The following is a 13231-nucleotide window of genomic DNA, read 5'->3' as shown; positions in this document are numbered from 1 at the left end:
CGCCCTCCCGGCAGCGGTGACCGGCGGGCGGCGGCACCAGGCTGCGGTGGCACCGGTGGATGCCCGGCGGGGCCGCGACCCGCCCGCCGCTGTCGCGGAGCGGCCCCCGTGGGCAGGTGCGGCGGGACGGGCGCGGGGCCCCTGCCCGGGCAGGGGGAGCCCGGCCGGGGCGCGGCGGGCGGCTCTGCGGGGGGAGCGGGCGGGCGGGCGGCTCCGCCGGCCCCCCTGGCCGGGGGCCTCCCTCCTCATCCGGATGGATGTCACATCCACTCAGGGCTGATCCCGCCGAGACGGGAGGTGCTGGGCTGGGAGGGCCGGGGAGGGAAGGGCAGGCTCAGCCTCATCTTGGAGGGGGGGCACGTCCCCCGCCCCGACACCCCCTGGGGAAGGGGTCCCCTGTTTGTCCCACAGCCCCAGGGCCACCAGGCACCCCTCCTCGGTCACGAATGCACCCCCGAAACTGCTCGGTGTCCCTCCAGAGTGCAGAGGCACCTCCTGGGGGCCATCCTGCCCCAGCTCCGTCAGAGGGCCTGGCACCCGCAGCCTGGTTTCCCCCATTCCCTGCCACCACTGCTGACAGTGGTCCGTGTCCGGCACATAGATGCGGCCCATCGTGTGAATTCAGCCCCCAGCCCTGCGCCTCTTGCTTCCCTCCCATCCCTGTCCCCTTCTTTGCCTGTTCCCCTCGCATCCTCCCCCAGCTCCTGCGCGTTGTCCCCACACAGCCCTGGCGTGGGTGTGCTCGTCCCCCGCAGCATAAGCAGTTCCTGCTGTCTGCTGCCTTCACCCCGCATGGCCCCACTCAGCCAGGCAAGCGCCTGCACGGGGAGTGACCATCCCCTGTTGCACCAGGTACAGCTCAAAGCAAGGGCCGGGAAAAATCCCTGGACGTCCCTTCGGCCGCTAAGAAGGGACAGCCAGGAGGAGCAAGTTTCTTGTGTGTATGAAATGTTTTATTGAACAAATGAAATCCCCCACTGATGTGCAGCTCCCGGCTATCACACTGCAGCTCCTGAGTTTTTCTCTTTGAACGCGTGCCCTGGGCTGCCCGGGCAGCCTCCCTGTAAGCTTTCCTTTGCAGGACTTCCCCTGCCTTCAGGCAGTGGGACCAGCAAGGCTCCCTCCAGCCCACCGGTGCCTTACAGCCCAACCCATTCATCACAGTGATTTAAAGAAAGAGCATCAATTTGATTCACGATTTAAATCAGCAAGCAGGAAGCCTTAGCTCCATCATTGATTTTTCATCTCTGTTGCATTTATGTGTTTTACCTTTCATTATTAAAGAAAAGCTCACTCCGCTAGATGGTGTAGCCATCTGGCTTTGGTGGCTCGCAGGCGGGCATGGCCTTTACTTTGAATTTGATAATTCTCCTTTGATAACCAGGAGGACACGCTGTGCTTATCCCATTTATTTTAGCAATAGCTCTCATGTATTGAGATAGGCTGTTTTTTATAGATTTGTTATGTTACAGTGAATGCCAACTAGTTCTAGTGATAACTTTTTTTCCTTGGCATGTGTTAGTCTGCGTTGAGATAAAAAGTGGAATTTCATTTGAAATATATAAACCCCACATCTTTATTATTTATCAGTTAACTTCAGCAACCTTGAATGTGAACACAACCATAACAGGGGAAAAAGATTGTAAAAACACTGACTGACATATCAAAGAGGAGCGTGGTTTTTTTGCGGTGGGTGAATTACAGATTGCTGCTGCTCAGCAGGAGCCAGATTTTTTAGCAGTGTGATAGTGCAGATAGATGGGCGCCTGCCCCACGGGGGTGATTTGGGCTATTTTATTAACAGTTATGTCTCTGTATCTCTGGAGCCTAAACACCGTTGAAAATCCAGCCCCACATCCTTCAGGAATTTAATCCCGTCTGGTTTGTACTTGGAAAGAGGGAGAAGAAATCATTCTTTCCTTCGTTTGCAACTGGCATTTGGTTTCTCACTTTCAAATGATGAGATCTAAGTGAGGCACTTAGTATCCCAGCATCTGTCAGCAGGCAAAAGCAGCCAAGGCAGAGTCTTCTCTGCACACCAGGAATTCACAGAAACTCGGGGAAGGATGAGTACAAGTTTTAGCTCCACTGGGAGAAAGAAAAACGTCAGCAGCCCTGCCAGCGGCACCAATGGGGGCTCCGGGTCCTGCCTTCCCCTGCAGCCAACCGCCCTGCTGCTGTGGGGTGGCTGGTCTCCCGTCCGGATGAAGGGTCTCTGGGCAGAGGCAGGCAGGCAGGCGAGCTGTGAGCAGGGCGTGCGTGCTCCATTCCCCCAGGGCAGCATTGTCGTAACCACTGCTTTTTGGATCTGCGGGTGTTGACAGCTCGGTCTGTGCCACGGATAGCAGCTGCAACAAGTGCTGGTGTGACACACTTTAAACCCGGGCTGACCTCCAAAGAGAGAGGCTCCTTGCCCATGCTGCTCATGCTAAACTCCTTGAGCAAGTTTAATTGGAGAATGTCTCAGTGATCCAGTATATCTTTTTTTTTTCCCCCTTATTGAAGTGATTTTAGTAGGCGGTGGGTAGTAAATATATTCAACCAAAAGCAGAATGAATGAAACCCATTTTAAAGTGCATAGTGTGCTCTCCCACCATGTCTGGGGTGCTGGTGTGAATGCTCACAATGAACCTCGCCTGCTTCTTGCAGCAGGAGCGGATTTGAAGGGGGCTGTCTCACCTGGACCATCATTTTCTCCTGCCATGAGGGCAGGACACCTTTTGCCTGTCCTCCCCATGGCCCCGGACTCCTTCTTGTGTCCCCCCTCCCCTAACCAGCTCTCCTCGCCCTTGTTTCAGGGCTGCCTGAGGATGCGTCATCCCTTGACCCAGCCATCATCTCGGGGGTGCTGGGAACCTGCCTCGCCATCCCTGTGCTGCCCGGCTGGGCTCTAGACCTGACGCCTCCGTGCCCTCCTCCGGTGGGATGGCCCAGGCAGGGGGACCCGTCCGCTTCCACCCCGAGGAGGGCTGCGCTGCCTCATCCCCGCCGTTCGCCTGCGGGGTGGACCGGAGGCCCTGGCTGGCGGGGGGGAGCCCCGACGCCGGGAGGCACAGCCCCCCGCGCTGCCTCACCCCCAACCTCAACGCCGGCCGCCTCCACCTCCTGCGCAAGGGCCTGGCCCCCGACGCCCGCCGCTGCCCCCTCGGCCTCTACAACAGCACCGGCTCCTTGGCCCGCAAGCTGGCAGAGGCGGCTGCCTTTGGCAGCGGGAGCTGCCCGGGCGCGGGGCGGCTGACAGCCCCCTGCACCCCACGGCGGGGCCGGCCCAGCCCAGTGCTCTCCTCCCCAGGCAGCCGCAGCCCGCTGGTGGCAGCGGCCCCGGAGGGTCACAGCTCCGTTGTCACCTTCCGCTTCATCGAGAAGGCCAGCGTGCAGACCCTGGGTGGCCTGCCGCTCCCCCAGCCCCGCTGGGACAATGGCCCCCGCAGCCTCAGCCGCAGTCTGGAGCTCGGCAGGGATGCGGGGTCCCCCCAGCCCCTGCCCCTGCCCCAGCAGCGGCTCCTGCGCACGCTGAAGCTGGAGGCCTCTGCGTCCGACCCGCTCCTGGCCGGGGGCAGGACCTCGGGGGGGACGCCTCCCTGTGGGAAGGAGCCCTGCACCCTCGATGCCGACTGCCTCTGCCGCTCCCTCGCCAACGGGCTGCCGGAGGACTTCCCTGCCTTCGCCAGGAGCCCCCCGCAGCCGGAACCCCGACCCCAGGTAGGTGCTGGGGGGCCCCAAGCCAGGCACGGGCTCTGCCCCAACGTCCACTGCCCACTCACCGCTCTCCCCTCTGCAGGGCAGCGCGTGGCCGTACCCTCGGCAGAGCTCGGCCCATGCCCAGCGCATCGCCAGGGCCAAGTGGGAATTCTTCTATGGCTCCGTGGATGCCCCAAAGACAGGTAAGAAGTCGAGGGGGGATGCCCTTGGCCAGACCGACCTCTCCTTTGCACGTCTGAATTGCTGCCAGGACTCCCCCTGGGGCTGCCCATCCTTTGGGACTTGTCAGTGCCCACTGGACGGCTGAGATTCCCCCAAGATCGGCCAGTCTATGTCCTCCTGGGGCCAGATCCTGCACCTGTCAACCTCCTCGCAGAGTCCCCTGCGGCCGTGCAAAGTGTTGTGCAAAGGGGGTGATGCAGAGCCCTGACCCCTGGCAGCCCCCAGCTGCCTCTGCAGAAGGGCTTCGGGGTTCAGATGGGGGCTCAGGGCTGGCTGCGGGTGCACTAGCACTGACAGCACCCTGTCTCTGCCTCTCCCACCCTTTTTCCTTCTGGCTCCCCCTCTCCGTTCCCCGGTGCCCATCACGTATGTGACCCCACTCTTGCTGTGCGTGTGATGCCACAGGAGTGGCTCCCCGGCGCAGCTCCCCACGACTCTGAGTGCTCGGGGCTCCCTTGCAGGCTCCTCTGCCCCCGACTCCGCTCCCCTGGCCGAGCCCCCCCAGAAGCCCATCTGCCTGCTGCCCGCTGAGCCGCCGGGGTCGGTGCCTGAGCACAGCCTGAGCCACATGAAGGTGGAGATAGAGATGTCTCCTCCGGGCAGCCAGAAGCCCGGCTCCTGCGAGACTGGGATTATAAGGAGGACAGTGAAGTACTCCGAGACAGACCTGGACACCGTGCCCCTGAGGTGCTATCGCGAAACCAACATCGACGATATCCTGGCTGAGAAAGAGGAAGTGGATTCAGCAATTGAAAGCCAGAAGGACAGCGAGAGCAACCCAAGCTTCGAGGGCACCCCAGGCAGGAGGAACAGCACGCCGGAGGAGCCCCCTGCCCCAGGCACCGGCTGCCCGAAGGACGGGCTGCAGGACGGGGACAGGGACGAGGATGATGAGGTGTTTGAGGCGACGAGGAAGGAGAACAGGGAAAGGTGAGGCTCCATGTGTGAGGGCAAAAAGCTCCTCTCGCCCTCCTTATTATCCCCTGCATGGCAAAATGGGCTCTGACAAAAGTGTCTGAGCCAAAAATCCCGGTAGCTCCATCTGAGCTGTGTGTGGGGGTCAGATGGGGTCCTGGATCCCTGGGCTGAGATGGCACTGGGACTGCGCTGGGAGGGGACCCTCACCACCCCATGGGAAGTGTGGGGCAGTGCTGGTGATCCAGCCCCAGGTGCTGCGCTGTGGGCCCCGCTTCCCTGGGGTAAGCCCTGCAGCTCAGGTCACCTGGCTGATCCGAGGCTTCCCGGCACGAGTCCTGCCAGGTTAATTACGTCCTGCCCCGGTGCTGCCGGGTGTTGGGGTGATGGTGTCAGGGGACCTGAGCCCAGGCCGTGTCCTGGAGCTGCTGTGTGCTGGTAGGCACTGCCGGGCTGCCCTCCCCTCTGCAGATGGCTGTGCTTCGGTGGTGGGAGCGTTCCCTTTTCCTTGGCCTCAGTAGGTATTTGCCGTGTTTGGGAAAGAGTCGGGGATGCGTTGGTCTGGAAAAAGCCTTTTGTTGTCTTTCATGTTGTTTTTCACTTGTGTGGCAAAACATCCTGTGCTGGGAGGCTGATGGAGTGAGTGACATCAAGGTTATCATTCAGTTGCCCACCCATGGGCAGCTAACGCCATCTGAGCTGCCGTCTGCCCTGTGCCATGCACGGCCAATTAGGACCTATGGGAGATGGCGTTTTGGCTTGGTGGCACGAGACTCTGCCCATGGAGTGTCCTCTGGACTGGTGGTTTGACCATGAGGAGTGACTGGCATCATCCTCCTGCTCCAGGAGGCATCAGGAGGGGAAGGATCTCCAGAGCACTGTGCGGGACAGCCGCCTGGAGGGGAAAGGCCCTGGCAGGGAGTGGGAGATGCTTGTGCAGGCAGCAGCGGCCAAGGGCATCTCCTGACATGTACTGGCAAAGAGTCTTGGGTGAGAAGAGGGTGCTCAGCATCATCAGCAAGTGCTCCGCAGGAGTGGGGAGAGGTCTCGCCTGGGACTCGCAAAGCCAGGGCGATGCCTGGGATGCCGCATGGCAGCACGCACTCACCTAGCTGTGCAAAAGGCAGGCAGGGAGCATTTAGGTGGAAGAAAAGGAAAAGGGAGGGTTTGATGTCGGTGGTGGGAAAAGGTAATGAAAAAATAACCCCTAGTGGTGCCCTTGCACTGGGAAGGAGCAGCAGGAAGGTGCTGGGCTGATGGGGAGGGAAGGTGTGCGTCCCAAGGGGAGCTGGGCTCCTGCCAGTTTGTCCAGCCCTTGCATCTCTAGTGGAGGGGATGGATACATTCCTCCCTGCTGCCCACCCTGTCCTCAAAAACTTTGAGTTCTAGAGAAAAGCTGAAAATAAGCCATTTTTAATATATTTTTTTTCCAAATGAATAGTGATGGAGGTTTTGAGTAAGGTGTAAAGTTGTTATCACTGCAAGCAAGTTCTTCAAGTTACTGTACCAATTATCTTGCATAATGATATTTTATTTCCAAATATGTACTAAGCCACTACAAGTCCTGTGAGCTGTAAGCCTAGGCCTGCTTTTCACCCTCTGAGATACCTTACTGTAGTTCTCCAAACAGTGCTGGAAGGCTTGGATGTGTCCTTAAATGCATTGTTGCCACTAAAGACAGTGCTCCCGGTATAATTACTGATGTGTAAATAGGGGTGTTGTGTTCATTTTACATGGCTTCTTTGTAGACCAGTGGCTCTTTTGATTTGCAGCCCCCTGAATATTCACCAGGTAGGTGCAGACCCTGCAGGCAGTGTCTTGAAAATCACGAGCCTCAAACCATGAGCTGGTTTAGTCCCTGCACCGCAGCCCTGGATTTTTGCTTACGCACTGTTTCTGAGCACTGCAGCTGCAGTCCTCCTCCCTGTTTAGCAGTCACCAGTATTGATGTTTTCTACCTCAAGCTTTCTGCTTTGTCTGCTCACAGGAGGGGTGATGCTGGGGTGGATAAGAAGCCCCCCAGGCTCCCTGGAGCCTGCACTGTTCTGCTGCTGCAGGAGCTGCTGTACCCCAGGCCTGGCCCGGTAGCTGGGAAGGACCAGTCCTCAAAATTACTGAAGCACCTTTGGATGCTGATTTGCAGCATTTAGACATGTAAATCCATTTGAAAATCTAGCCTTAAAGGTTTAGCACCCTCTGCAAGAGGGATTTTGGCTTGTTACTATCTTGTGGTCCTTCATATTGTGGCCAAAAGGCATCTTCTTTGGTGATTTGCCCTCCCAAAATAAGTGAGCGTGCTAACAGCTGGCCAGACATTGGGCTAAAAAAAACCAACACAAAATCAAACGAGACATGGAAAGTGACGGAAGAAACGGTGTCTTCTTCCAGCAAATCTGCTCCCTGAATATATTTAGAGTCAGACCTACTGACTCTAATGACTAGTCTAAGCCTTTACTGTCTTTATTCCCATTAGTCCCAGAGAGCAGAGACCTGTCAGCGAGAGCAGGCTCAACTCCCTTCCTCCCCCCCGAGCACTGGCAGACGTGCTGGCTGAGCTGGAGGCAGGGCCCAGCTTGGCCAGCAGCACCGGTGCCTTGGGCTGATAAGAGAGAAGAGGCTTTGCAGGGGGGGCCCCACTCCCCCAAGAGCGCGGAGGGCTGGCAGGAGGCAGAAATGCCTTTTCTCCCTGCAAGCAGAGCAGCCTCGCCTGGCAAAGCCCTTGGATCTGCTACCTGGGGAGCCTTTCCAGAGCCTTTGTGCTCGCTGCTCAGCACAGAGAAAAATAGCTGCAGGGCAAGCCTTGCTGGGGATTAAAAAACAGTTACGGCCCTGATTTCATCAAACGCTTAAGCACAGGCTTAGCCTGCCTCAGTAGCCACAAGCCTATGATGTGTTGTGCTGAGGCTGAACCTCTGTCCCAGAGCCCATGGTGGCCACAGAGCTGCGGCGGGATGATGGTCCCACATCCCGCAGGCTCCCACTGGTGGGGCTGGAGAGGGGATCTCGGGGTGATGCCGGCAGGCGCCTGCCAATGAGTGGGAGGAGATGCCTGTAGCTCGCGGGGGAGGACTGGGGACAGCGTGACCCCAGCGTGACGGCATGGACGTGGCAGGGGGGTGTGGGCAGCCGGCAGGAGATTGCAGCGCCCGTGGTCAGCACCTGCAGCTGAGCACGGGTTGGAGTCGGACACTGAGCCCTAAAAGTGGGCAGTTGCTGAGCTGGAGGAGATGTGTGAAGGAGCCTGGGGGAGTGCAAGGAGCCGCTGGGGCCGGTCCACACAAGAGCTTTGTTCAGAGAGGAATAAAGCGAGGGGCTGCTGGGTGGTGCTGTATGGCCTCACTTTCTTTGGGCTGAGCTGGGACCCCCCCAACACCTCCCGTGCCCATGCAGGCCGGGGGAGTGGGGCATGGCTGGGGCAGTCAGGGGTCTGGAGCGTCACAGGAGCATTTGGCAGGGAGAGAAAACTGCTGAGGGCCCAAGGAGAGAGATTTTCTCCTCTTCTCCCCTCCGCTGGGGATGGCACGGCTCTGCAGCACCAGGCGGGGGGAACGGGGCGAGCCCCTTCCCCTCCATCAGCTGTCAGGCGCAGCTGCTGAAGCCCAGTTGCTCAGACCCCGCGGTCCCCGCGGGCAGACCTTCGCCTGAAGTGCTGCTGGCTTTGGCGCTGATGTGCAATGCAGCATGGTCATCGGCTCCCTCTCCCCCTCCGTACCCACCTGGCCTTTTCCCAAGGAAGACTCACCACCTCTCCCGCACCAGCTTAAGGCTGGAAACCTATTTGCTTTCCCGCTGCCTGTCGCCCTTGCGCAAATGCTTGATTACAGCCTCTGTGTCTCTTCCCTTCCTCTGCTCCTCCCAGCTGCGTTTGTCTGGCTTGGTGACAGCTTGGTGACCCTTCCTGGGGGGCCGGAGCGGCGTGCGGGGGGGCGGCAGCCGGGAAGGGCTGGGCAGCGCAATGGGGGCTGATGAAGCGTCTAGGTCTGAGCAGGAGTGGTGTGTGCAGGCAGCATTGAGCCCATGCTGCTGCGACTAGGTCTTTCTGGAGCTGAACAGCTTTGTGCTTGATATTTCGGGGTGGAGAGATTGCTTCCAGAGCTCGGATGGCGTGGACAAAACCAGCTGTGTTTTTTCTGTGGCTTGGTGGCAATATACTTGATCACAAGAATGAGCCCAGCTCCCTCTCCTGGGAACGAGGTCCCTTCCGCCCACTGGCGTTGCCCTCCCCGGCACAGCCCGTCGCCCTCTTATGGATTCGAGGCGCAAAATGAAGTCAGCAGTGTTAGCTTGGTTTGGTAGCACACAGCTGGGTGGTAAGGACAGTGAATGCACATTCGCATCTGTAAAGCTCATCTGCAGATGTTAAAGAGGTCTCTTCTGCCTTGTCCTCGCCAGAAAGCCACCCCAGAGGTGGCTGCTCCTGGGGCTCCTATGGGAAGGGTAAGAGCGTTGAGCAGTGCTGCACAGCCAGGGAAATGCCGGTGGATGGGCGAGAGCAGCCTCCATCCTGCCTTGCTTACCTGTGTCTGCTTTAGCTGCACTCCCCTTGAAGGCAACCGGCACTCTCGGGGAGTCAAGCTGCCAGCTCTTGGCCTGCTGAAGTAATGAGGGTGAGATTTTTGAGCGATATGTGAAGGTTAATGAATGAAAATCATTTGGTGCTTGTAACAGCAGCGCATCTCCTGAGCCCTCTGCATGAAGCTGTTTGTTCGTAACAAACGTTATGACGAGCTGGAGCAGTTCCTCTCCTTTAATCAGAGGAGAGAGTGGCATAACAAGTATCTTTTCTGCCGCTTTAATAAAATGATAGCGGCTTATGAGTAAAGTAGGCTTTTAGGGCTGCGTTTATGCTTGTACGGCTGAAGCACTGATGTTCCCTGGGTTGGAAATGTCCCTGTTGTCACGTGCTCAGACGGATGGGCAGGCTGTACTTCACCTCACTTACAGGACAAAACACTCAGGGCTTCAGGGTTTAGAAGCTCCTGTGTTGGGCTGGACCCAGACCTGCATTGGAGACAGGCTGGGCCTTCCTGCGGGGCTGATCCCTGACAAGATGATGAGCCAGGACCAAGCCTGGCCTCTAGGACATGGGCCAGCTCAGGTCCTTGAGCCCAGAGCTGAGTGTGAGGCTTCCTGTGTACTGCCTGGGGAAATCTGGGGCTCAGCATCACCTTGTGCTGGGTCCCAGATATCTCCTGGGGCTCAGCATCACCTTGTGCTGGGTCCCAGATATCTCCTGGGGCTCAGCATTGCCTTGTGCTGGGTCCCAGGTGTCTCCTGGGGCTCAGCATTGCCTTGTGCTGGGTCCCAGATGTCTCCTGGGGCTCAGCATCGCCTTGTGCTGGGTCCCAGACGTCTCCTGGGACCAGCCAGCAGACCTTGCAGGTGGGTTGGTCTTGCTCTGAGTGCAGTGCTCAGTGACCATGGTGCTGTGTTCATGGAGGAATGTGTTGCACTGTCCTGAGCAGGTTCAGGAGGAGCCTTCTGGGTGCCAGGAGCTCTGAAGGCTCGTGGAAAATTCAGCCACTTCCAGATTTGGTTGGAAATGGAGCTGAACTGCATCCTGCTTCTGGTGCTTGAGCCCTTTATTGGATCTAAGCTCAAGTCGAGTGACTGGGCACAGTAGCCATCTCATAAGCTTCTTATGAGGATGAGCCACTAAAGGAACAAAAGTCTGTGGCACATTAAAGGAGAAGCATATGTCTGGAGGGAGGCCGGCCCAGGCCCTCTTCCCATGATGTCTTGGGCAGGCAAGGCGTTTCCTTGGAGGTCTACAGATGTTCAGAGGAGATTTCTGCCCTCCCCAGTTTCCTTCTGGAGCAGAGCATGGGCTTTTGTTTCAAGGCTTCGATCCCTTGCTCCTCAGTGACCAGTTCTTCTCACTTTCTTTCCCTCTAGGATCATGGACCAAGACACACAGGGTATGCTCAAGTCTCCAGTGCCCTTCCTCCTAGGGCACAGCCTCTCCAAGGATGGCATGGACTCTTTCAGCAAGCATTTTGAGAGCATCGTGGAGTCCCATCGAGCCAAAGGCACATCTTACACCAGCCTGGACTCCATTGACATCCTCTCCTCCCCAGCCCGCACCCATGGGACCTTTTTCACTTTTGACCTCCCAGCCCTCACCCCAGAAATACAGGGACAGATCCGAGACAGTGCCAAGCTGATCGAGGAGAACTTTGCTCCTCTGGCTCACTTGGAGCCGGACTCTGGGACCAGTTCGGCCACAGATGCCCCCTGGACAGAGAGGGAGGAGGAGCGGGGGAGACGAAGGAAGGGTGCTCGGCACAGCCCTTGCCGCTCAGAGGACAGCTTTGGTACTCCCTTGGCCTCCAACATGAGGTGAGTGACCAAAGTTGCTTGCTGTCCAGCTGGGCCACCAAGGCTTGGTGTGGAGTCTAACCCTGTGTGGCATTTTTTGCAGCCAGAGCCTAACCTGTGTTGCTGGGGAAGAGGCGAAGGGTCAGGACTGGGTGTGCTGGATTTTCTGTGAAGTGGCCGATCAGGCCAGTGATCACCATGGTGTTGTGGCAGGCGTGTCAGTGGGAGTACATCTCCTTTTTCATCTTTGCCAGCTTCGTTGGTTCTGGAGGGGTGTGAGGTTTCCTCCAGCCTAGCAAGCAGGGAGTCCCAGGACTTCAATCCTGTGATGGTTCCCATTGCAGGACAGTCCAGCATCCATGGTGGTTGCAGGGAGAGGCCAGTCAGAAGTTGAGTACCAGTAGAAATTCAACAGCCTTTCCCTCGTGGAGGCCAAGACTTCCTGATACTGCTGCTGATACTCCCTCACCATCTGAGTAGCAGCCTCCTGTTTCTTGAGGGCAAGAGTCCCATAGTCTTGTACCTATTGTCCTGGCCTCCTGAACCTCCTCAGCCTTGTGTATGTTCGGAGATGGAGGGCAGAGAGGAGTACAGCCCACCAGAAGCTCCCTGTACATTGCTCTGAGCCTGCCTGCACTCAGGCTCAGGATGGCTGCCTCATGCTTGGGGACATCTCTGGTGGAGCAGGCTGGGGGAGCTCAGCCCCACCACTTCCAACCTGTCCCTTTGTGAGACCATGTCCAGGCTGAGACACTACCTTCCTGCACTCCTCCCCCCTCCAGCAAGGTCTTGGGCTGAGGCACTTGTGATGTGGCAGGTTGGCAGGCTGCGTCTTTTCCATTTTCCAGGGTATGCTCATCTGGAGTGTGGTCAGGTCCGGTCTGGATGTCAGGTCTGGTCCAGTGGTTCCGCTGCAGAGCTGGCGGCTCTCGGAGAACTTGGTGTCTCAGTCATGCCAGCTCTGACCTTCCTGTTTGCATTGCCTCCCTGCAAGGTCTCTCTGCCCAGTGACCTTCTGTGCAATGCCAGAGCCTCCTGAATCCCTCATCCACTTTCTAGGCTTTGGTCTTCCACACCAAACTTTTTTGGGTTTGGTCTTTTCCAGACCAAATCTATGTCAGTTCTGGTTGCAACCTGTGCCATCCTCGTAGTCTCAGCTTGGGGTGACCAGGTGGGGATCTGAGCTCTGTGTCCTCTCTGGTGTCTGCAGTCAAGAGAGGAGAGTGAGGTATCACATCTGCTCTGTGGTCCCTGGATCACTCCAAGGGCATTTTGGGGCAGAAAGGCACCGGGTTAGGCCTTCCCTTTCTTTGCAACACTGAAGCCAGGGACATGGTGGCACAGAGGCCAGGCTTGTGCAGTAAAACTGGTGATGTCTGAGAGGCACAAGGCAATGAAGGCTGGCAATATCCAGCCACGATCAATGCTCTCTGCAGGAAGAATTGGCTTCCTATTCCTCTGCCAAGGCAAGGGACCAAAACAGAGCACCCTGGAGAAACTGAGAGGACAGTGTCTGACTTACCGTCCACAGGGTGCCATTGTACCACAGCAACACTGCTGCAGGGGCACAGGGAGGTGTGAGGGTGCAGAGGCACAGCTGGCAGCAGGAACGGCAATAATGTGTCTTAACAGAGGTTTTCGCTCACTGGTTTGTAGTCAGTGGAGCGCAGAGTGTGCCGGCAGTGCCGAAGACGCTGCGGTGCTGTCCTCCCCTCCTAGCTCAGGTTTCAGAGCAGCGCTGGCTTGCGGCACAGGCCATGGAGGGGTGTTGTGTCCCTCCCCAAACTGCCCTGGATCTTTGCTGAGCCCACCTTTGCTGAGCCTCTTGTCTTCTCTTCTCCTCCAGCCTTCACAAGCAGGAGTACCTCTGCTTTGGTGGCAGGGGAGCGTGGCGGAAACCTGGCTGAAGCCCTCACTGCACTCCCTGGCCTGGGGACCCTGAGGCTTGGGCTTTCCATAGCACCATAAGCACTAACCTCACCTTCTGTTACACGTGCACACAGAGTCCCAAGCAGCTACTTTCCCCATTTAGAAACGATTCCCTTCGTTATTGGTAGGTCCCTGCACAGCTCTT

General features: G+C 57.8%; 1 protein-coding gene across 1 annotated transcript in view; it reads left to right on the top strand.

The window, feature by feature from the left end:
• Window positions 1-2925: 2925 nt before the first annotated feature.
• Window positions 2926-13231, top strand: part of PSD (pleckstrin and Sec7 domain containing) — a 37160-nt gene continuing 26854 nt past the window's right edge. The window contains exons 1-4 of the mRNA XM_072869921.1: window positions 2926-3702; window positions 3782-3884; window positions 4386-4854; window positions 10735-11178. Of these exons, the coding sequence (XP_072726022.1) occupies window positions 2926-3702; window positions 3782-3884; window positions 4386-4854; window positions 10735-11178 (1793 nt within the window). The remainder of the gene's footprint in view (window positions 3703-3781; window positions 3885-4385; window positions 4855-10734; window positions 11179-13231) is intronic.

Source organism: Ciconia boyciana, chromosome 8 (assembly GCF_034638445.1).
Source record: "Ciconia boyciana chromosome 8, ASM3463844v1, whole genome shotgun sequence".
In the NCBI taxonomy this organism is placed as follows: Eukaryota; Metazoa; Chordata; class Aves; order Ciconiiformes; family Ciconiidae; genus Ciconia; species Ciconia boyciana.
Note: the sequence above shows the minus strand (reverse complement) of the source record. Positions and strands in the feature narration are given on the sequence as shown.